We start from the raw sequence: 26559 nt of genomic DNA, 5'->3' as shown, positions 1-26559 counted from the left end.
AAAGCAACAGACAAAAAGAACAAGATTTCATGGACGATGACGATAACGGACAATTACCTTCTTCAATAAAATGAAGAAAAGGACAAATAGATGAGAAAGAAATATTTCCAAAATACATTGGTCTTCAACTTACCTGATGTCTTCAAAACTTGTTTCACGGTGGTAGGATGGCATACGAAGACCATGGGCTGAAAAGGTCCAAACCATAGCACGTAGTATCTACGATACCGTCGTCCAAGTCCATGGAATCGATTTAGCAACTCTTGTCCAGGCTTTGGAAACTGAATAGTTAAAGGTCGCATCAAATATTCAAAACAGAACGTTATACATGAAACAAGTTGTCAATTGAAACATATTTTCTATAACTGACATTGACTCAAAGGTCAAGGGAAGATGGTCATACGCGTCATAGAAGAAATTGTCTTAACTTCATAAAGATTAATCCCAAGTTGAAAAAAATAAACATCAAGGAGGTTAGGAAATACTTAATCATGTAAGCTTCAAACTTATTTATCCCAAATATGAAGACAATACATTAAAAATTTGAGGAAATAAAATAAAAAGAAATGAATAATAAAAAGTTGCAGCAATATTCAGATGACTTATCTTCAACCTTCAAGCTCATATGAGCATGTGTATCTGTCCTCGAATTAATTGTCTTGCTTCGTACTGATCAGTACTATGTATCCATCAAGGATGATAGGAAATAAAAGCAAATGAAAACCATCAACAGCTCGGCGCATTTCTTCTTTAAAGTATTGAACCGGTTTTTGCATGGACGACTTGTTATCGGGTGGAACGTCTGGTATCCAGCCAATTGACTCTACAAGTCACTGATGTCTTCTTGAGTGCCTCAGTCGCCTGTGGCACGCATGCAACACTGGCAGTCTCTGTAGTTTTCTCTTGGTGCTTTGTTAATATCCTTGGCATGTTTATCTATTTTACAAATTGGACGGGGGTCTTCGGTCAAATCAATGGATTGAAAACTATAGTGATCCGAGCAAGAATTTCACGAAATTCATATCCCACAAGTGGTTAGCGGCACACTAAGTCCAATTAATATTTGCAAGTCCATGCGCGTCAATTAAACGAAATATCATCAACATATTATAGTTGTCACGGATCACGAGTGCTTTCTGTCTCGACCTCGTCAAAATATGCTCACGGCATTGATATGATTCATCCATTGTGGAGAGAAATCAATGGTGGACCATGACACTTTGTCACTCTACGCTTTCTTTAATTCCTAGAGAACATCATAATACGGTTGATCATTAGATGACGGCTTAATCACGTACTACCAATTCCATGACAACCATCTTAAAATCATATCCAACAAAGACTGTATTTTCCTGAAGCAGCAGGACCAACTTTTACCGCGCAAACTGAGATTGAAAACACGGAACTTGTTCTATCACAACGATATTTTATGTGCCATGAAAACTCAAACTGCACATCCAACTCTACTTTGGACTCGTAATGGTGTAGCCGCGATCAAGGGAACTTGAGTTCAATGTGGAACAATCAGATTCACGTTTATTAGACCTTCAGGATCTATCAGAAAAGCCGTAAACGCTCAGTTTTAAAAAACAGTCACCGGCGAAGATTACTATGCCACATTATCAAAATCACCAGGAACACCATGGAGCAGGTATCCTGGTGTATAACATATACCTGGTTATAATTATTGTGGGTACGAGTCACAGCTTGATATACGATTTGATTCTAACGACTATCCAAAGTATGGTGAGACACCTCAAAATCGTGTCGATGCTACGTGTTACCAACATGACCTAAATGATATCCGTGTGTGTTAATGTGCTGATCTGGATTTAATCCATGATTAAATGCGATTCCAGGACCAGGTTCCAGAGAACGAATAGCTAAATGCATCGAAGGCGGTATGATGGCCTTTGTCGTTTACGTGTGCTTTGTTCTCAGATTCGTGTTGATTTCAATGTTAGTGGCCATACAAGTGTGCTGGTGAGATTCAATCACTCGATGAACTTTATTCGCATGCATTCCCAATTGCCAATACAACTGCCTATTTTGTACGTGTACAATATGGTTGTGTTCGATCCCAAGCATAGGAGTAAACTCGGTGCATTCAGTAAATTGACGTCGGAATTCATTCGTGGTTTCGGACTTATAACTAACCACCACGTCCCAGGCACCGAAAAAGCTTTTGGAGCCAGAGGATAATCGATTTGAGTATGATGAATTTTGTGGGGGTATTCTAAGTCAACTTCAAGAAGTATTTATATTCGCCGCTGATGTAATTGCTTTGGTGTTTTGAACGTCAATGTTCGTGGGATCAGTCAAATGAAACCCCTCGACAGGTAACGGGGGGGGGGGGGGGGGGGGGGGCGGGCCAGGCTTGCATTATTGCCTACCATAAAGATTATTGAAATCAAGATACATCATGTAACTGTTAGATAGAGGAGTCATATCCGTCTGTGTTTGGGTTGTTGGCGCACACGTATCGATTATACCTTTAGAAGTGAAGAGACAGACGAAGCGGATAAAGCCATTATCCCAGATGAACATATATAAAGCGATAACTGATTAAGTGTTTCAGATTTGTTCAATGTGTCTTTACTAACCTGCGTTAGAAACTCAATATTGCCAAATTTAAATTCAACCTGACGCAGCCGTATTTTCTCAAGGCTGGTTTAAATTATCATTAGCTGAATATAACGTCGAGAAAAATGCCCATTGAAAACATATGTTGATATAATTTTTATTTTTATCACAGTCCGTGGTGAAATACACTGGTGTTGGTATGTAACTCAATCCACGACCAGTTGATATGGCGGAAAAGTACCTCACCTTGAGCACATATGTCAAATGTCCATCCTAATCAGAGATTCGTGTATGTTTCCAACGCCTCAAGAATCTTTTCAACTCCTTTGTCAATTTCATCATTGATAGCCATGATATATTTACAATTCAAAAATTCGATTCCATTGTGTTGCGGTTTTAAATAAATTCTTGCCACGACTAAACAGAATAAATAAATGCGCCTTAACTCCATAGGTACCGCAGCACTGTAACCCCAAAATACCCCAAAATACTTCTGGCAATCACATTTGATAACAGTTGTGGAGCGTCTTTGCTTGCTGTATATACGTGTGAGATAACGTCCACGTTATTTTGTATTTCACTACTGCCCCTTGGAAATTTAAAACCAAATACATGTAATTGTGGTTCGTTTTCAGGGGCGACATGTGTGATACGATGTTTTTCTCGTTCGTCAACGTACTCAGCAGCCTTACTAGCAAAAGCATATGTAAAACGAGGACGGTATTGTTCATCCTCAAGCACACCTAATAATGCAAGTTTGTCAATTTTCTGCACCTCATGGTATTCGCATATGATGCTCACATGCAAATTGTTTCATTTGTTGTACCGGAGATGTATAAGCACCGACTGTTGCATTAGCATCCAGTGGGACAAGTTAATCAAGTGCAACTATGGGTCTCTATAATTCAAGTGTACGTATATCCGATTTTCGTCTACCGCATGGTATTTGTATACCACGCTGCTGTGCAATCTGCTTTAATTGATGAACAGTTGGCATGCTTGTATAAAGAAAAGCTTTATTTAACTGAAAAGTCCACCAATTCCTTGCATTAACATTTGTACCTTACCATAATCAGAAACTGCAATGTCTTAATCCTAGCCATTATTTCATTTATTTATGAGTCTGATTTGGGGTGTTTGTGTACAGGTCGCATGTGTTTGTGTATTAACAGTTTTAGCGAATCTCCACATGGACTGCGATATGGATTACGTGATTTGATTCCGATACCACGTTTGAGAATGCTCGAACAACTGTGCCAACACGATCTGCAATACTATATAAAATAAAGGATTCATAATGGCATATTCTGCTGCATATTTCATATTTACCTATGCATACAACTTTACGTTTATTGCGTCCCATGCCAGTTAACTATTATATATGTAAAACCTTATTTAACTGGCCGTAAACACAGTAGATGTTTCTAGTTACTGCAGTTTGATCTCTTTATAAATATATAGTGGCTATTTATACAAAAACCCATGGAGTCCACCTAAAGTAACGTGAAATTGTGAATCAGCCGTTTTCAAATAATTGATAATACCAGCTTCAAGGTCCTCCTCTTGAAATTCTATTACGGCATTAGATTGAATAGCTTTCAGTCAGAAAGGAGTCGACACAAATAAAATCGAACGACTGATCACTGAGTAATACACGAACTCGATTATAGGCGTTATACGTTGCATCTGTTTATCCAATCAAACGTAGTGTAAATTTCCTACATCGTTTTGTTACTGCTTCTATCTGATTGTTGTTGTTGATAATTTCCTTAAGAGCTCGTTCTGCTCTACTCTTGAATCCTGATATCATTTTGTAAAATATGCATTTATTATATCAATACCAAAAACATTGATCTGGTTTTCTCCGTGGATCTTCATTACCGCAAGGATATTGTAATGTCATCAGAGTATTCACTCGACTCAAATTAGTCAGTCTTGGGCATCTTGCGTAATATCAATTAACGTTTGTACCTTCTTCTGCTCATAAGCTTGACCCAGCCTGCATCACTGCTATGCTGCTTTCAGATGATTCCGAAGCTAATTAAATTACCAATATGTTTCGGCTATGTCTTTGAAAGTTTATATAACAAATTTGAGCCTTTTTGATAGCTCTGTACGATGCATTTAAACAAAACAGTGATTTAAGTTCTACGTCCGAACTGCGCCTTTTGAATTAGGTTTCGGAGATTATTGGTTCGCGACCAATTGTAAGCCATTCCATATGAAGTTTCTAACGTATATAAGTTACGATTCCAAAGTAACCCCATATGAGACCCCAGCATCACAAACGACATACTAGAAAGATCAAAGGCCATTGGAAGTCACATGTGTCTCAAAGATTAGCGTGCCACATATCTATAATTGACATCAACCTTACATAACTATATTTAGTTTCGTTTTCATATTTCACCAACTCTGACGAACACGTATCTCCAATTATTGTATTCTTAAAAGCCAATTCTGAATTACGCCATTTCGAATTACTATCGCGTCATATTATTAATGCTTATCCACGCATCGTCCCGTGTCATGGAAAGCACAGGTGAAATATTAAATTTAGGTCTACTGTATATTTGCAGGCGTGATCGCCTGTAATTAATTCGGGTATTTATCGACATAGCAAAAACAGATTTAGTTCGTACCGGTACAGATGCAAGTTTGTATTCATTTCGCTTTAAGCTTAAAGCACGCCGAATACTAAGACAATGCTTGATGAAATCAAAACGTATTATTTCTCATTGAGCTACACATGTAAAATAAACTATTCCGACCATTATCTGTACATGTATAAACTGGTTATTTTTACCACAGCAGATAGTTTAGTGTAAGACGGTATATCGATCGAGCCAGTCCCTTTTTCGACTGCGTATAATCACGCCGCATACAACACCAAGGACGTATCTACGTTTGGCCACTTCATTTTCATGGACTGTTAAATCCACGTGTTGCGCATACCATGTGCCTTTTATGATAAAATGAGGAAAGGTCAAGAGGCAGCGACGTATAAAAAATCTGAAATGGCAAAAGCCACACTATCACTCTATTGGCCACATAGTATAGATAATGGAGTTTTCTTTCCTTTATTCTTCCATTTCGTTCAATCTTGAAGCAATCAAAACTACTCAAATTTCTAAATCTGTACTGAACATGACTCTGGGTTAGAACATTCATTTTGTTTTCTTCTGGACTTGGAACTTGGAGTGTTGACATTGCTGGAAACTATTTGTTAAATTAAATCTGAATTGGAACGTTCCTATTGTGAGAATAATTTTCAGTTCGATTATATCCAACTAGCGCTGTTGATCAACTGACTCTTAACCAAAATTCACTTTGTCATCATGTTGTGTGAACGTGTATGGAGAAGTGCAAGTCATTATCTGCATTATTTTTATTATTTACAGTCCAGCCTATTAAATAAAGAAGGTCTAACAGCAACTGAACATAAAGAAGTAGTATAAATTAGTCACCCAGGGTCTTTCTGATTTTAAAGTTATCATCAAGCGTTGTGTGTGTCTCAAACTCCAGTCACACAAGGCTGTGCCTCATTGACTGATGATACGATTCCAATTAGAAATAAGCATTTAATTCTTTTTTATTAATTAGCATAAAGGTGCAAATGTAGAAGCGTGGCGAACATAATGTAGCACAAACGATGGAAGTTGAAGTAGGATGGAATGAAAGTTTGAGTAATGAAATCAGTGCCATGTGTTGTCATAATTGGACCTTACAGTACATTAAGACTACCTCGGATATTCCTGCGAGACACAAGTAGACCTCAGATGCATTACCGCAAAGTAATTTGAAGAAAGATCGTTGATAAAAACACCACAATCCATTCAGACTAATGACTGAGAAGTGGCTTATGAAGAAAAAAAAAATAGTTCGATGCATTCTCAACATTTTTGTCAATCCTTGTGTCGTAAATAACCAAAGTTGTCCTAATATCATATATCGGCATACGTTCGAATGATACAAATTCTGGGTCTCTGGGTCAGTCTCTGTTTCGAGAATAGCCGAGGTGGACCGAATATTGGCAACAAAATTCGAACATCCTCGGTCTTTTCCATCGCAAGATAACAAAACCTTCGGATGCAAATAACGTTAATTTTGAACTACCCTCAAACCCATTGTTGTTATTACGTCAAGGTTACTTCAAAACGTCGCAACGAACAGACCATGTGTCATCACAATCGGAACGTTGTTTTGTATTTTTAATTTACATCTTTTGTTAGTTTTTTTAAAATAAATATCTTTATTTCAATATATGTCATTGATAATGTAACATTGTATGTTTGACTTGACATTGTCCAACAATCAAGTTCACTGTCTTCCCGACCTAAATTGTTGATTTCGTAGTAAATATTTTCATCTCAATCTCAGTCTAGAACTTTGGAACTCCGAGATGATTTCTCATATCTAACTGTTGTTTGCTACACATTTGTTTTTACAATTTTAGTGATACATTTCTAATTATAACTAAACTTTTATTTTGTAAACACTAAGAAGTTTGTAGAAGTTTATTTTCTATTAGGTAATAGGTTAGTTTTTGAGAAAGGTAATTGTGACCCCACATCTAGTGGAAGGCTATATAATTTTGTTACTGAAAGAATAAATAATTCGTGCTTTAAGATCGAGCAGAATCGATCGTAGTATTGTTGTTTCCAGAAATCTATTTAGGCTGGTATTGTCTTAGCTTGGATTATTTAATTCAAGCGATTTTTCATTTAAAAAACTCGTATTCTTGAACAGAGACATCCACAGGGATTTATAGTGAATTCAAATCTGGAATTACATTACAATGACTCAACAAAAGACTGTTAGTAAAACACCACGAGACAAGCCAAGACAGGCATATGAACACCTTCAGCGTTGTATCTAATTTGGATTTCTGCTAAATTGTACGCAGGACTTAAATATTATGATCATTATGGATTTAAATAGCGTTAAGTTCCTTTTTATTATATTTAGGATATTTTGAATGGTGTAATCAATAACAACAATGATTGGAGACAATTGAAACCGAATGATTTCTTCAATTTTTTCATCTATAGTTGCAGGAACAAAATTAAAAAATAACGTGTAGTTATTTCTTTGATTGTTGATGTCAAGTGTTATTTGCAGGATCTGTCATCTTAGAAGACCCTTTTTTCTGCACATCTACTCTAGGGTTACCAAATCTGAATTTTCACAAAATGGGGCTATCCGGAGAGTGGGTATATATGCATCTATATCGAGATTCAAGGCAGGAAAAGGATGACGTGTTCGGGAGAAAGAGGACTTATGGCAACCCTAATCTTGCCGGATCTTCGTCCGGCAAACACGTACCAGTATGGGAAGTATCGCTACGATTCCGTCTTAGTCTCTTTCAGAAATTCGAACTTATTCGACTTGTAGCGAAAGAAACGAAGATGTTATGAATGACCGATATACTTTCGAACTATGATCCGCAAGATTGACGTAGAGACTTTTTGCAACTGTGCATTTTATTTTATTTTGAGGGTTTGTTTTCTGATGTTTAAAGAAATATACAATTATAAGAGTAACATTGTCATGTCAATTAATATTTTAATACTATCTCTCTATCTCTCTCTTCGAAAACGGCTACGATCCCCGGCCGAATCATACCAAAGACCTATAAAAAGTGTACTAACAGTTGCCTCGCTTGGCGCTCAGTATTAGGAGGTTAGTGTTATGACTGGTCGGCCTTCAATCACGATAAGGTGACTGGGTGGGACATCATGCCCCATGGCAGCGGCATGATGCCCCAGTGCTGGACATCACTATAAACTGCCATACTGCAGACAACGTAGCGATATGACTGAAAAATTGTTAAAGCTACGTTAACAATCCTAATCTCTCTCTCTCTCTCTCTCTCTCTCTCTCTCGCTCTCTCTCTCTCTCTCTCTCTGAGAGAGAGAAAGAGAGAGAATGTATTTTTATGAATCACATCAGTGTCAACATTAATGACAGCCGCATGTCTTGCTTATACGATGGCTACAAAAGCTCATTAAAAATAGTTAGGGAAAGGCCAGTTTGTGTCATACATATTTTGTTTTCAAAATCAATAATGATTTTCCAACCTAATTGTTGAAATTATTCTTTTTACAAATTTAAGAAAGTTCGAATCCGGTATGTCCGTAGCATTATTAAGTAAGAAGTAAGTTTTTATATTCTCGGTTTTTCATTTTGTCACAATTATAAACAACGAAAGAAACACATATGAATAATGCTATGTTAACGGGGACATTCCTTCGTGTGTATTGGATATTGTTTATATATATATATATATATATATATATATATATATATATATATATATATATATATATATATATATATATATATATATATATATATAGATAGATAGATAGATAGATAGATAGATAGATATTGTGATACCGTCTAATGTGAAGTTATCCACATAATCACTGAAGTTGTCAAGGTGATCATTTATATCATTAGAAAGTTTTGCTGATGATATACGATATACTCTGTATCTAGATATATATCAACATGACTCAAGACGTACGTGTGAGAGGGAGAGAGACAGAGAGAGAGAGAGAGACAGAGACAGAGACAGGTGGATTTAAAATTATATTGGGGGTATAATTTCGATTTAGATTCATCTGATAGACAATTCGTGATCTGTTTGTTTATTTAAACAACGCTAAAACATGTTAAGAAATCCCGAGAGACAGCTATGCTGTACCTGCTGGAAAGTTTGGGAGAAAAAGATAATTTCATCATCTACAGAAACAAATTCAATAAAACAATTAATATTAATAAAAAGAACCATTTGATATCACGTGATTTCATTTGCAGTTGAGTATTATAAGTATTTATCAAATGTTGCACGTCTTTTGCAACGCACAGAATGCCTACCGTCTTTTGCAACGCACAGAATGCCTACCGTCTTTTGCAACGCACAGAATGCCTACCGTCTTTTGCAACACACAGAATGCCTACCGTCTTTTGCAACGCACAGAATGCATACCGTCTTTTGCAACACACAGAATGCCTACCGTCTTTTGCAACGCACAGAATGCCTACCGTCTTTTGCAACGCACAGAATGCCTACCGTCTTTTGCAACGCACAGAATGCCTACCGTCTTTTGCAACGCACAGAATGCCTACCGTCTTTTGCAACACACAGAATGCCTACCGTCTTTTGCAACGCACAGAATGCCTACCGTCTTTTGCAACGCACAGAATGCCTACCGTCTTTTGCAACACACAGAATGCCTACCGTCTTTTGCAACGCACAGAATGCCTACCATCTTTTGCAACGCACAGAATGCCTACCGTCTTTTGCAACGCACAGAATGCCTACCGTCTTTTGCAACACACAGAATGCCTACCGTCTTTTGCAACGCACAGAATGCCTAACGTCTTTTGCAACGCACAGCATGCCTACCGTCTTTTGCAACGCACAGAATGCCTACCGTCTTCAGGTTCTTTTGTATTATACAAGATCCATAGATCAGTACTTAGTTCCTAGAATCAGCAATTTGGATATTTCCGTGTTGTCAGTCTGATTTCACAGTACCATATCTTGTCATAATAAGACATTATTATATGACATATATTTTATTTTATTATTATATAATAATTATATTATTGTATAATTGTATAACTTCTAACAGCTTACTTGCAGCTTTGTTTTGTATTACATTGTAAGTGTCTTTATATTACATTACAAGTATCATATTGTTACATCGTGTCTTAATGTTACATTGTATCATATTGTTACATGGTAAGTGTCTTAATGTTACATTGTAAGTGTTTTAATGTTACATTATATCCGTCGTAATGTTAAATGGTAAGTGTCTTAATGTTACATAAAAATGTTTTAATGTTACATTATATGTATCGTAATGTTCAATGGTAAGTGTCTTAATGTTACATTATAAGTGTCTTAATGATACATTGCATGTGTCTTAATGTTAACGTGTTACCAGTATTAAACTTAACGACACATATCCCCTATGTTAGAGTTTCTTAACTTAAAATTCATTATTTTGTTATTGAAATGTACAGCCCTTAAAATTAATAAATGCAGGTCATGATTCCTTGAGGCTGATCAAAATTAGAAACTGGTAGGAGATTTCAACGTATTCATTGTTTATTCCTAAAACTGGTTAAGCTATTAGTTTGAGGCATCAAGGTTTTTTCTAACTGACTGATAAGCATATAAATGACACAGATTATTAAGTTACATGCTCCTGCATCAACTGCATTTTGCAAGGGCAGTATGTGGGATTAATACCTAGCGGTATAAGGTAGTTAGTACCAGCCAGAGCCAGGAGCTGGGGTATATTGATAGGAAAGAGCTATTCAATTGAGAGGTTGTTTTACCGTGAACAAAAACTATCCAAATTCTTGGGGTCTTTCATAAACATTGAATATAATTACTTAGAAGACAGATGAAAGTAAATTAGAATATTCTTCCTATATACATACAATTATGGCTGCGTTTTAGTCGTGTCGAGAGGCAGATCGAATCGAACATTGATTGATCATAAACTGTTCATTAGAAAGTCCAATGCCTATTTTAGTTTCTGCCTTAAAGCGTCGCATCAAGGGTTAGAGTATATTAATTTATGAAGGTAGTTCAGTCAGTTTTATGTAAAAATGTCAATAGCAGACTGGTATAATATTAAATCATGATTCTTGTAAGGTATTATGCATTGTTATGATTATATGCAAAGATGTATGAAAAAATGGTTTTAAAAAATGCCTATACCGTGCACAATTATTATATCAATGTATGTCGACGCAGCTGTAATGTTTCACGATTACATTTACCGTTGTAACGGTCGTTTATAAACTGGTGTTGTTCCAACAGTAATAATACTCCGATGCAACGGTAAAAATATAATTTTGCAAAACCAAACCTACCATAGCAACGGGAACAATAAGTTGCAATAATGAAAAGCAACATTACAATGGTGAAATAAACCATTGCAACAAGAAAAAATAACCATACACTAGTACTTCAATATCATTGTAACTATGGGCGATTATCACTCAACAGATTCTTTATAACGTTGCAACAACACCAATGCTAAAAATACCTTTACAGGAGTAATCCGTATTGTTATAGAGGTAAATTGGATCGTTGCAAGGGCAAATTGTATAATTGTAAGGGTAAACTGTATCGGTGCAAGGGTACACTGTATTTTTGCAATAGTAAATTTTAAAGTTGCAATGGTAAATTGTATCTTTGCAATAAAATATTGTATCGTTGTAATGGTAAATTGTATCGTAGCAAAGTAACTTTTATATTTGCAATGATAAACCATATCGTTACAATAGTGCATTATATCCTTGTAATGGTAATTTGTATCGTTTTAATCGTAAATTTCATCGCTGCAATGGTACATTATGTCGTTGTAATAGTAAATGTTATTGTTACAACAGTGAAGTGTAACGTTTTAATGGTACATTCTATCGTAGCAATTGTAAATTGTATCGTAGCAATGGTAAATTGTATTGTTGCAATTGTAATTTGCATCGTGGCATTGGTAAATTGTATCGTTCCAACGGTAAACTGTATCGTTGCAATGGTAAATTTCATCGTTGTAATAGTAAATGGTATCGTTGCGAAGGTAGCTCGTCATTGCAGCATCTTTGGACACCGTTGTCAAAGTACCGTTGTTTTTGTTTGTTTTTTTTATTGTTTTTTTATTGTCCTTTTTGTTTGCAGAGAAGTGAAAACATTTTATATGTTATATATTAGTGACAATACTTTTCCACTTCACTCGTTAAATATCTCCTTCTATCAGCAAAAAGAAAAAAGCCCTAGAGTTTATTTCAGTGCATATTTTTAAAAACAAAAAGCGTCAACTTGCATGGATTTTGATTCTATATTAATGCGGTTTACAAAGGCTGCTGTAGTATGTCGATAAAATATTACAATACGTTCGGGAAATTACCTTTTATCAATTTACATCTACGTATATTGCTTCACACTGTGTAGTGCGTCCAATTATTGAACTTTTTCATTAAAAAAGTGAAACTATTTTCTTTTCATTAGTACATTTGTCTGGGCGGATTGATGCCGTGGGGCAAGGGTAGAATCATTACAGAGTGGTGGAATCCGATAAACATCAAAAGATAGCTTTGTTCGACTAAAGATTTTAAACTTTGTTAGTTAACTATCAGAAGTTTAGCTAAAATGTTTAATTATACATTCAAGGTCGATTATGTGTCATTGGCAAGCGCTCTTTTGTTAGGTAACAGAAGCAGCACCCAAATTTCGATTGTCACTTAATTCGGTTAGCAATCAAAACTCGTCCATTCCCGATTTCTCTGTTTTCTTAAACATGAGTATGAATGCGATAAAAGTTTAAATCGGTGATTAAACATCTTTTAGTATTAAATTTTTCCAAAGGTTTAATACAGACATTATTACAGTTTGTTGTATCATGTATAAGTGACAGAGTGGTTCTAAAGGTGTTATCGTCAAAGAGGCAATAGCACTTTCATTACCATTCTGTGGGTATAAATTGTCTAAAGCCGATTTGTTTCAATTATGACATGAATAATTAAATTAAACTACCGACGGTACTTATGATGTTGTAACGATAATGCTAATGTTGTAACAATGACTGTTATAGTCGCAAAACTAACGTTATTTGTACAATTGGAACGGCGACATTACAGTTGCAAAGATAGAATAAACCGTTGATACAGCACACAATACTTTCAAACTGGTATTTGAATATCTTTGCAACAGTAGGTACATCTCTTTGCAACAGGTTATGGATACCATGGCAACGATACCAGTGTTAAAAATCATGCTGCAATGGTAATTGAATTTTATCTTTGCAACATCAAATGGCACAGCTGCACCAACAAACGATTGCTTTGGAACAATATTTAAACATCTTTGCAACTATGCCGATATAGTTTTCACTGTTTCTGAACGAACTACCTTGGGAGGAAGATTGATAACGCGGAGGAATCGAGTAGCTCGATACTTGGATTGGCATTCTTGTTACCAAACTGAATTTGCCAATACCTCCATGCCTTATACGGAATGTTATCATAATGGATGGCTTCAAAACAGACATTTTGAATCAAACTCACACAAAATGGGTCGAAATAATTCTGTTTTATAACTTTCTCCGGCTTGGTAATAAACCAGCATAGTTAACCGATTCCACATCGACCTTGATTGATCATATGTGCACTACTCACCCACAGTCCATATCCGGAACCATTTTACCCTAATTAGCTCTAACTAACCATTATGCGGTCTATGTATCACCCAAGCAATTCAACAAACCATAAATTAATACTCATATCAATATTATATACAGATTATGAAATAGTTTTAACAACCATTATGTTCCTTATGAACTATCCGCATTATGTTTTAGCACTATATCTGTGTTGAGAGTTGAGTATGACAGGGGTTTTATCCTTACTTAATAAACATGCAGCACTAAAATCACTAAGCCTAAAGCTACTGACACAACCGGAAAGGTACATTGATGACGTAACAACTGTTAATATATTGCGTAACTTTTATCGCTAAAACAAAGATTGGCAGCTTAAGAAATGTAAGAGAAAATACTACTCTGGGTAAGATCACTGGGGATGTCTTTATTGGGTTTGAGAAAAGGCGTTAATTATTTCAGAGCACGATAATCATTTGATGAAATTAGCAGTCTATCAATTTTCAACTATGGCTCAGTCTTTGCTCGAGTCTTATATAACAAACAGATCTCAATTCTTTTCAATTAGTACGTTGCAGAAAATATTCATAAACTATATCGTTTTATTTTTGGGGGAACAACTGCAGTATATCCGAAACTTATAAGATTACTAAATAGCAAAAACTAAGCTGCCGAATAATTACAAAAACTGATATTTTCATATGAGCTGACTGTACGTAATCAATATCAAATCGACTGCCGTCTGTAAACTAAACTCCTTGTGTAATTCTTAACAAAACTGATATTTTCATATGAACTGACTGTGTGTGATCGATATCAAATCGACTGCCGTTTGCAAACGTGTTGAATTACACAAAGGGTGCACGTTATACAAGACTTTCAATGACCTTGTACCTGATTATCTATTTTATCTATCAAACAGCGAATATACGACCTTGACTTTCATTCATTTGCCAAACTATCATTTTATTCCATGATCTCGCTCGTTATGTTTCAATAAATCTCACCCTGTTTCAGGTCCAAAATTAAAGAACACTATTCCTATTGAAAGCAGAAATTCAACTACTTAGTGTAAATTTAACAATTTAGTATAAATTCAACTTCTTAATGTGAACTAAAATACTTTACTCCGTGTAAATTTAATTAGTGTAAATTCAACTACTTCGTGCAAATGTAACTACTTCAAATTCAATGACTTCGTGTAAATTCAGTTACTTAGTGTAAACGCAATTATTTTGTGTAAATGTAACTATTTAGTGCAAATTCAACTACTTCGTGCAATCCACTACTTTCTGTAAACTCAACTTCTTGTGTAATTCCTAACTCATTGCTCACCACTAATGATAATTCGAGCTTCAATAGATGTATGTACGTATGCAGTTTGCATAGACTTTTATGGGACCCATTTAGGTTATTAGTTTTAATGCTAGATATAGTATCCTCTTAAAATTCAGACATCACAATCACGGTCTCAAGTTATTGCATCTTTTCATGTAAATGAATCGAGTATAAAGCCTACAATAGTTTATACATTGTGTATTTTCCTGAGTTTTCATTCTTAACTCGAGGAACAACAAATTGATTTGTTTGTTTTCCTTGGTCCTCTTTCTTGGCTCTAGCATCAGGACTTACTGCTACGGCAGTTGTTGTATCGGAATACAAGGAGGAGGAAAGAAAAGTAAAGAGTGTGTGCATTGGAATTTTTACTCAGCTTCTTAAATTGTTTGGTCATATCGCTAGAAAGAAAGATAATCTGTGCATTTGTTTGAAAAAAAGAAAATCTGCACATTTCTCTAAGACGTTACTGTAGGATCTCCAGTCTTCGCATAGCCACATTCCAAATATGCCGAAAACTGGACAGATGAATATAAAAATTAATCCTTGCCGTGTCCTGATCAATTATACGTTTTATCTTTCATGTTTTTGCTTACCTCTCTTCTTCCTTCCGAGATTCATTTTATTTTGTTTACTTTCTTTGACAATTTCTTTCTTGGGTTTTTTCCTACTTTTTCTTTTTATGTTCTCTTTCTGTAAAGTACATGCAGAAACCCATATTCGCTTGTTTAAACTATGCGTGACAGAAAAAAGAAAACAAAAACGGTCTGAATCATTTAGGAAGGCGACTGACCATGTAATATGTAAAGGGCAATTTGAGATCTATTATGCACATTAACTTAGTTGATAAAAAATGAACTATATAAAGCTAAAGGTGAAACAAGACGAAAGAACGATTCATGCCCAGGCCCGGCCTGATACTTACAGTTCGCTAAGCCACCAGGCTTGCACCGGCCAGGACGGTGATGCTATTGTAGTAGGCCTGTTTTCTTTTATCAACTTGAGTATGGGCCTATAGGTCCCGCCTTACTCGAATATCGGCCTCGCTACGCCCTTTCCCCTCCCGTCAATACAGAAATGATCGATCCCTTACCAGATATTAGGTCTTGGTCAAGGATTGAACAACCAATTTGAGAGAGAGAGAGAATACCTTGTACATATTTCCCAGAAGCCAGTATCCATCCTTTGGTCCAGGACAATCTTTGAATATACGTCGTAAATTGTTGTACCATACGATAAACGCGACGATTTTGTAGAAAATATAGCTCAGGACACCAGCGATGAGGGCATTTAACGCCGTGCTAGACATGGTAGCTCACTTGGTTAGTTCAGAGAGACTGCCAATTTATTTCAGATTTTGGCTGCATATAAAGGTGCATGCAAACAAGTGTAATTGATAACCAGCCTTGTGCTTATATCACACTTCACTGTACAGAAGGATGAACGAAGCTTTTTCGCATTCTAACAAAATTTGGACAATGCAGTCAATGCTATAAATCCTGATTACAAATTTAGACCAGAATATGGATTATATTTGCCTAATAAAAGAGTATATAAATAAATGGACAGACGGACGTACGGATGTATGGAAGGATAGATAGATTCTATCTTTAAATGTCTGCATATTAAATATTATAGACTGCTTAAATTTTTAACTTAAAACTGTAATGTTTAAACAGTATATGTGCTTCATCAACTTTTGTCTTCAATAATGTTAATTTAATAACTTGCTACTAGAACAACAACTGCGCTCACAATTACTATACAAGTTGTTGTTGTTGTTTTAGGTCTAACACAATTTTTTGATCGCGAGATCGGTATCACTGGTGGAGGAAGGATCTTGAAAAACCAGGGTAAGAAACTCCGACACACGAGAATCTGTCCTAGTACGATTTGGAGACATATCTGAAACAGAAAACTCCGTGTGAAGAAGACACTAAGTCTAGCTGTACCCTGGCTTCATACATACCAAGACGCGAGTATAACTAGTTGATTGCACCAACAAATTTACGACTGGAAAGATGTACGTGACTGGAAAAGGCTTTGATGTAATGCCTGTGCACAAGAAGCGGCTGACTATGCTAAGTACATTGTGTATCACTACTCAAGGAAAGAACCCAGAATCAGTACATGTTAAAAGCAGTGATATGAAACCTAAAACGGAGGAAGAACTATTATAACTCCACGATAGATGTAGTACCATTATTCAAATATGAAAGAATGAGGAAGAAATTACATTCCTTGATAAACTAGAGACAATGAATTTCACAGAGACTTGACCAGCACCAGAGGGTATAAACAGATTTGATGGGACACAAATAGATTGCGAATATTGTACATGTATATCTTTACAAGCAGTTTTAGTCATTTTAATTTGTGTCTCATTGATGTAATGAGACAAGTATGCCTTATTTGTTTTCGTGTTTTAATTCATGAAATGCAAATATTTTTGGGGTTACATCTTTTGAACAAATTAAACATGGATCAAATGTATAAAATGTATTGTGTAGTTGTTGGTGATCTAAAAATTCTCAATATCATAGTTATGGCTGCATCCTCGTATGTCCTCATAGTGATTGGCGATCAGTTATATCGTCATAGTTAGGAGATCTCGTATCCTCGCCATCCCTTAACATGTTAATAGCTCAACCAAGTGGTTCAGATAAAACCAAATTTGTCAAACGTTCGATCATCACAAATCATATTTGTTTGATATTCCACCGCAACGTATCGTGTAGTGTAACAAAGAGCAGCAATCGGCTTAAACATTAATCCACGAAAGCCAAAGGGAATCCGTTTTATTTGTAGAAAACATTCCTCTTCGATGGCATGTTTGAAGAAGAGATTAAAATTTATTTTGTTTACACAAAAAGGACATCGTCATAGTGCTACATTTTATATCACACAAAATGTATTTTATCAATCAGTCTGTACACCCATTATGTAGTTTTGCAGTGATTCCAAACCTTTTCGAGTAAGAAGATCCCTACTTAACTTTTTGCTATGCCCCCAAATTGCAAATTGTTCTACTTCTAGGCTTTTTTTGTAATACATCAATTGCTCATTGCAGGTCCGTAGCCCAGAGGTTAGGAACCATTGTTGTATTTTGTAAAAGGCTAAGAGATAAGTCACAAGTGCATGTATTATTCAAACAGTTCGGAACACATTGATCGTATTATGCGTATGACGATGCCACTCAAACACATCATGCATATTTACTCATCAATTTAAAATCGATAATTCCCGACTTTTTGGGATTTCGATACATTTGTTTTGCTACTGTTCCTAAAAAAGTGTACCTACATTTCTTGTCATTTACACGTCCTTGCATTTCTTTCAACTTGCCAACCAAGATGATGTCGATAAAAGAATTACAATGGGTAGGTCATCATCCTGCGTCGTATATGACAAGTTCAGCCCCTATTAAATTTAAAGTATAAGGACAACTGACGACTATATCGATCTAAAAAGCTATCAATTGAACCTGAAAGTCAAAAAATTCTCAAAAGGGCGATTGCAACCCAGGCGCCGTTGTCATGGTGGCTACCATCAACAATTGCATTTATTCGTTGTTCAGAGAATTGTATTTGTACTTAAATAAGAAACGGATCAGCAGCAGCATGGATTCTTACCGTTTATGAGCGTGCCTCGAGAATCTGACATACGGAAGAAAGGCAAGAGCACATGTCTGGTTGTTTCCGTTGTATGAATACCTTGTGTGACCATTCCTTGCATCCACTAATTGGTCTCTAAATGAAATGCAGCGAGCTCTCTTGAAACAGAGTATGGAGAGAGCCCGTTCATCGACCTACTTATCAGATGTTTTCATGGGAAACGTCAAATGTGAATTAATGACTTAGTATTGTCTGTAAAAAGAATGAAAATCTTGGAACTTAATTACCTCCTGACTCACAGTTCCTACATCATTTCTTGTTGAATTCCAGGCGTGTATCAAGCTTCTCCGCAAAACCCTACAACTGTTCAAGATATTGTCATCAACGACATTCGTAGTCCAGGTACCCATTGTGTAGCCATCAACTTTCCCTATGACCACAGTGTAGAATATGTTGGTTCTTATAAAGTGCCTCCTCCGGAAGACGGCATCGTTGACTTTATGAGAAGAAATACGGTTTCTGCAAAATCCAATAGTGTGGGATTACACGTACCAGTTTCCATTGTCCGTTGACAACATTGTTTGTATTTTCTTCAACAAAGCAGTCGCGGATTTCCCTTGGAACATTTGGTGACTTACTTTGGGCGTGAGCAATATATAAACGACGATAAAATAGAAAGGTAGTGTCATGAACATCATGGCTAGTTTCTTACACACAGAAACGTAATGTGCATCGATGGCAAATTGACACTGTATTAGATCGTTGGAAATCTTGTCTGACAACACAACGTTGTCAACCTTGTAAAAACGTTTATGAATAATGTTTTTGGTATTTGTATATAAAGAGAAAGAGGGTGCTTTAATCCTTCCGCGTCTTAATTTATGTTTCAGAAAGGGAGGCTTGTTAAACAAAACATTGATTTGTGTTTGCTTCTTTTCTGTAAAAAAAAATCTTTGAATATGATTTTTACGTTCTCTATGTACATTGTAAAAATAATGAAATCATGTCTTCATTCACATCCAGGCAGTGAGTTTATTATGTTTGTGTGATTGCGTCCTTCTTCTTTAACATTCTGTTCTTTTCGTTTGAGATTCAGCCTGGTATTTTAGTCAGTATATATTGCGTGTGAGATATTATGTATATATGGATAGTAATCCAAAATTGGGTGTTCGTTTGCAATGAAGCAGTGGTGTGTTGAACAGTAGTTCGAAAATGTGGGTGTGTGATAGTATGTTTGACATCATAAATTTGGACTCTATAATACCATCTCCATGTCAAATTCAAGTTTAAACTCATAAAAACCTCTGACGTTAAATTCACGCTAGTATTAATTACATTGCATAAGATTATACCCCAAATCACGTCCACATGTAAACCTAGAGCGTAATGTTCATTCCCGCTAGATCACATGTGACAATGCAGCTTTAATATACATCTTCAATTATATGCGTAATGTTAAAATCCCGCTAGGCTCAATATCTACCTGCCTGTTAACCCAGCGCCTCCAAGCTGAGCAACAAAGCTGAAGAGATCCAGTGTTACGCAGACGGCATGACATAAAGAACTTCCACAACGTCCTGAAAGAAGTGTATGGACCTCCATCATCTGAATCATCGCCCCTTCTCATCGCAGACGGGAACACACTAATATCCGACAAAGAGAAGATTCTTCAAAGATGGGCTGAACACTTTGACAGCGTCCTGAATTTCCCTTCATCCATCAACGCTGAAGCCATCAGTCGTTCCCCCATGAACGAAGCACTGGATGACCTTCCAGCCTTGCTCGAGACACTGAAAGCAATACGTCTGCTCTCTAGTGGCAAAGCCCCTGGTTCAGACTCCATCTCAGCTGAAGTCTACAAGGAAGGGGGCACAGCCCTGATAGAAAGGCTCCACCAACTGTTTTTACTGATGTGGCAGCAAGAAATGATCCTCAATGAATTCAAAGAGGCATCCTTCGGCCATTGATTCTTCCTGTAGCTGTGATGCTCTACAGACCATGTCGCACACTGTTTACAACTGTCCACTGAGAACATTTCCCGGTGGACTGCAGGCTCTGCACCTTACTGACGATGACGATGGTATATGGCTCAGCATGCATGAAACGATTTAAAAAAGAAATCACAAAGTTTGCAGAAGATTAGTTTTCTGTTTGAAATTTTACATAATTTCTCAATTAAAATATATATTTTCTTATTTGTTGAGTATGTTTATTTTATATTAATTGGCCCCCTCTGATAAATTTCATCCACAAACGTTCGCACCGCACACAGGGTTTTCTGGCCCATTATATCAATGAGTGGATTTAAATTGTAGGTTTCAGTGTCAACACTTTCCATTTTTTATAAACATGTTCAGTAATGTCAGCACAATATCTTTCAAAGGGTGTAAGTTGTAGTGTAAACTTAATCATACCAATTTAGATAACACTTTTAAATTTTAACTTACACAGGAGACAAATTCCATCTATCAAACACAGTGAAAGATAGTGTTTGTACCACCATAGTAAAAGTACCCTGGGGAGAGTGTCAGATTAAACCCTGTGGAGGCCCTTAGGCAGTCGAAAGTTATCTCCTAATACATTTTATCAATACTATTTTGATCCGTTGTTGCGGGTTCCATAATCAGTGCCTACTCTATTTGGTAATGTTTGTATCATCATAGTAAAAGTACCCCAGGGATAGAAATGCTATCATAGTAGAATTACATACCTGGTGGAATTTGTACCTAGGGGTAGTTAACTCAATTATGTATTTTCATTCCTTTTACAGTCTTCTTTTTGAAAATTTATAATAACTTAATGTTAGTTATAATTTTTACATTATTTTTACATTATATTCAGTGAAGACATTGGTAATTTTATGAAATTTTAAGTTATTCTATACTTTAATGTTTGTAGGTTCATGGTGAGAATGTTCATTGTGAAAACAAATTGGTGATGGGGTATGTTTACAAAGGCAATAGAATTTATACCCAGGGTCTTTCTTACTGTTGATGATCAGAGACATCCACATTAAAATTGTACTGATTTTATTTCAAAATGCATAAAATACAAATATCAAGATTATAAAAATTGAATTTTTGTGGTTTTCAGACTGTATTAACATCCATTTTATTTTAAAATACATATAATATATAAAATATATTCAATATATAAAATACATAACCTACAAATATTGAAGCATGTCAAGATACACATATAACCTAATTATATCTTCATGATTTCATGAACATTAGTATTTTAATTTTAATTTAAAAATTCATGAAGTGCATATTCCAAAATGCACTGAATCATATCAAGGATATAAAATAAAAAAAACACCAATATTTTGGAATCAAACATGCTGATTTTGCTCTTATGGTACATATGACTATTATAGTAAAAGTATACCCAGCCTCCATCTTGAATAATACACCCAAGGTACATATATTATGAATATAGCAGAAGTATTCACAGCCTCTATCTTAAATAATGTACCCTAAGTACATATATTATGACTATAGTAAAAATATCCCTAGCCTCTATCTTGAATAATACACACTAGCTAAATGTTAAGACTATAGTAAAAGTATCCCCAGCCTCTATCTTAAATAATACACCCTAAGTACATATATTATGACTATAGTAAAGGTATCCCCAGCCTCTATCTTAAATAATACACTCTAGCTACATATGATATAACAAAAATGTATCAGGGGTGACCAAAGTAAAGCGTGGATCTGTTGGTACTGTTCCTCTTCCATGATGATATTCCAACAAATAGTTATATATTCTAGCTATTTTAACATGGCAAATATATTTTTTTCTATCTAATTGTTCCTAGCAGAGAAATCAATGAACTGAAATGTGATTTATCATCAGGGGTAATATACACTTCTCAAAAGTGGATGACCTTCTCCTAACAATAAACATGTCAAGAAACAATTCCAAGCTCTTTGAAGTAGCATTCAAACAGATCAATATGGTATTTTGTTTGGCTATTGACAGATGGAGCATTTTTTTTATAAAAAATAAAATATGTCAGGCCCCTGCCCCAGAGCATGAAATAATGATCCTTAATATATTTGCGGTATTTCGTGATACGTATTGTGGTACATTCAATATACAGCAGTACAACATTTTTGGTAGTGCCCAGATCTAACATATGCTTTTCTTACTACAACATTTTTTGAAGTACGTAATCAATTCTGTAATCTAACACGAGTAAAATATTGTTTTTATACTGTCACCACTGCTGACAAAAATACTGACTTAGCTATGTTTGAAAACCGATAATTAATTTGAAGTAAACTAAATGACATGATTGTTTCATTTGGATAATCATTTTTATGAAACATAACAAATATGTGTTTTTTGTGAATAATAGAAAGACTTAAACTAGTGTAAACAAAAAAATTGAGTCGAGACTTGTTAATCCGTTTTCCTCAGACCAGTGTCTGCTTTTATATCATATCTAGAATACAAGAGATTCTATGCAAGTCAATTCAAAATTAAACCTGCATATTCAACAGCAAGTGTTAAAAGACATTTTAAATGGCAGCGTTAATAGAACTGAGGACCATCTCTCATCTACCGTTTTGAAATTCTCATTCGGATGCCATTGGATGTTCTCATAACTAATGCTGGTTTCTTCTCAGGGACATAATTTGGCTCTAGCTCAAACTTGTACCTAAAAAAAACATGAAAAGGTAACCAGACTAATATATTAATTAATGTCAGTACTGTGTGCCATTTTATTGCACTGTATCTATTAATTGTATGTCCGTCTTTCAACTTGTATGTATATATTGAAATTTTTATATACAGACCCAACAATAAACAGAAAATTGAGGGAAATGCATTTTTACTTCAACAATCAATTTTTTTTAACAAACTTAAATGTTGCCACATCCTGTTTATATCTAGAATAGAAAATCACCAATGTCCATGCACTGTTTTCACATAAATTTACTGTGCCTGTCATATTTGAAAGTATGAAGAATCAACAAAAAGTTCATTTCGTATGCGGGGCAGCGTATGTATGTATGTATGTATGTATGTATGTATGTATGTATGTATGTTAAATAGGTGCTCTATCCATACTCCACCCACATATTTGTGTCTTTGGGGCTTAAAAGTGCATGCTTGTTACATTTTAAAATTCATTTTAGGCAATGACAAAGTCATAATAATTGCTGTGGATATACAGCAGACAGATAAACAAAAAATAACAACAATCATATAGATGAACAGTGTTTGTGTGTGTGTGTGTGTGTGTGTGTGTGTGTGATTTGGATTTTTAACATAGCTATGACATTTGTCCACTCAAATCGCTGCTATGTCTGGAGTGTGACAGTTTATAGTGATGTCTAGCACTGAAGCATCATGCTGCAGACATGTAGCATGATCTCCCACTCAGTCACATTATCCTGACACGAGGCTGACCAGTCCTAACACTAACCTCTTAATGCTGAGCGCCAAGCAAGGCAGCTGCTGGTACCATTTTTATAAGTCTTTGATATGACTTCACTAGGGTTCGAACCTATGACCTTCCGCATTTTAGGCGGATGCTCTAACCACTTACGCCACCGGATCGGTCTCTAGAGAGACAAACGAGCAGACAGATATAGATGAATATAAAGTTGAGTGAGTAGATACTAGACAAACCAATCCATAAATACGTTGATGTTATATGGCTTAATGCCATTTTTCAGCACAAGATAGGCTATACATGGCAGCCAGTATTAATGGTGGAGGAAGAACCCAGGAAAACCCCAGAAAGAACCACCGACCCACGATAAGCTACCAACAAGCTTTGTCACATACCCACATTGGCTGAGCCCAAGACTCAAACGCACTCAGACAGAGGTGAGATGGCAATGATCCATAATGGTGAGAGCTTTAGACCACTCAGGGCTCTTATATATATATATATATATATATATATATATATATATATATATATATATATATATATATATATATATATATGTGCAAACATAATTTGACCAGCAGATTCCATACACTTTCTATTCTTCAATCTCCAATAACTTCAGAATTTCAGATTTTCATTCATTTTACATGTTTCCAACAAATATTTTTGTAATTAGTTCCTTCATTATATGCATATTGTAGAACTTTCCTTGCTAATTTCATTTATAACATCATGCCAGCATTCGGTTATTAACATAAATTTATAAACATTTTGTGACTGTACTTTGTATGAGTCTTGCGCACATGTGAAAATACTTCATTTTAGAATGCATCATTCAAATCCCACTTGAAACAGTGTAGATCTGGGTTGTACAAAAATCTAACAGTGCAAACTCAAATTTACCATCAAGTCATGTAGTAGTGCAATGGGTCAGTTTGAGACAATGTTCTTTATTTGCTATGTCAAAGAGCAGCATAAATTTGCAAAGTCATAGAATATCAACATTTTTAGGGCATGTAATACCATAGCACTTGGTCACCAAATCAACCAAAAGCTCCTATGGTCTAGTATTACTGGACGTGGTGAAAAGCTCGCAGGTTCTAGTACCCTAACAAAGATGAGGCTGGTTTGGGACCTGTACTAATGTTAGTTGTCAAAAGCTCGCCGAGTCTAGTATTATTGTTAGTCGTGAAGCCGCTTGGGTCATGTATGCAAGATCCCCTGTACATCTGCCTCAGTATAGAAAAGGGCTCCCCTATTAGACATTTAGGATCACAGTTAAATATATCACCATGGCATGAACAACTACCAACAACTACCTATGCATAGATGCCATTGGGTAAAGCAGCCCCATTCTTTAGCAGCTGCGTGAACACCTATTGTGCGGTGCATACAGCCCATTTCTAAACTTTGGAATCCATCTCCTTACTTATTGGAAGTGCGGAGGAGGAACCCTAGCCATCCATCGTTTAGGGAACTGCTTTGAAAGGCCAGAAGATGCTTTCAAAAGGTTATGCAGAAGCCTCAAAGTCACCCTAGATGGAAACTCAAACATACGATAGAAAAGCTTTGGCAAGAGAATGTTCATTCTACCGGTAGTCAAGAGGTTGTTAGTCCCTAGGTAAACACGGCAATGGTGGCAGCCTTATTTAGAAGAGGTTTTTGCCTCTGTACTATCCATACTATGATCCATCATTTGGAACAGGCATGTACCCATCATTGTGTAGATTATTTGCAAGCCCCAAAGGACATCTCCATAGAGTAAGATTGCCAATCTATACTGCAGCATGGCATGGCTTAGAAGAATGCCTATTCCATGTGAAAGGGATCTAGAAAGCACAGACCTCCATTTAAAACCTGGATCCAACAGGCATTGGCTTTACTGGTTCCCAAACTGTGGTTGCAGGGGATACAGCAGCCCCTTCTGAGGCTGAACACAACAGCCTCTTTGCCGTGGACTAAAAAAGGAAACACGTTAGTTATAACAGCTACCACCTTGAATAAATTAGCCTTACATACAAATTCTTGGAGTAAGCGTGTTTTTCTACCTCTTCTTTATTCACATCTTTGACATATTCTTCCAGGTAATTAATCTCTTCTTTGTGCTCTTCTACTTCCTCTGGCTCAACATCTTGTGTCATTGTTTTGACTGATCAGACTGGGCATTACCCTATTCAGCCTGCAGTCGATCTCATATTTCTAACTCCATGTCAAAAGGCAGGTATATAAATTGATAAGGGAGGAGAGGTAACTGCCTCCCAGGGGATGCTACCTCTCAGGGCCCTGATCTCGGTCACTTGTTCTCCTGTTAGGTCTGGTATGGGTATCATATTATCATAAGAGTGCTTGAGGTGGCTCAGGACGTACTGATAACACAAGGACTTACTGGGTCTTATCGCCACTTAGATGACTTAGGATTGTTTGGGCGAGC

The 26559-nt window shown here is 36.0% G+C and overlaps 2 protein-coding genes across 3 annotated transcripts in view; both read right to left on the bottom strand.

The window, feature by feature from the left end:
• Positions 1 to 16390, bottom strand: part of LOC149781817 (cytochrome P450 4B1-like) — a 46157-nt gene extending 29767 nt beyond the window's left edge. Inside the window, exons 1-2 of the mRNA XM_089935990.1 lie at positions 16252 to 16390; positions 134 to 281 (exon numbers count right to left, since the gene is read on the bottom strand). Of these exons, the coding sequence (XP_089792116.1) occupies positions 134 to 207 (74 nt within the window). The 5' untranslated portion in view covers positions 208 to 281; positions 16252 to 16390. The remainder of the gene's footprint in view (positions 1 to 133; positions 282 to 16251) is intronic.
• A 6861-nt stretch (positions 16391 to 23251) lies between these two features.
• Positions 23252 to 26559, bottom strand: part of LOC149781816 (cytochrome P450 4F6-like) — a 72251-nt gene continuing 68943 nt past the window's right edge. For both annotated transcript variants that reach the window (XM_089935988.1, XM_089935989.1), the window contains one exon: positions 23252 to 23384. In XM_089935988.1, the coding sequence (XP_089792114.1) occupies positions 23285 to 23384 (100 nt within the window). In that variant the 3' untranslated portion in view covers positions 23252 to 23284. The remainder of the gene's footprint in view (positions 23385 to 26559) is intronic.

This window comes from Sinohyriopsis cumingii, chromosome 15 (genome assembly GCF_028554795.1).
Source record: "Sinohyriopsis cumingii isolate HCF-2022 chromosome 15, ASM2855479v2, whole genome shotgun sequence".
NCBI lineage: Eukaryota > Metazoa > Mollusca > Bivalvia > Unionida > Unionidae > Sinohyriopsis > Sinohyriopsis cumingii.
This window is presented reverse-complemented; position numbering and strand designations above follow the sequence as displayed.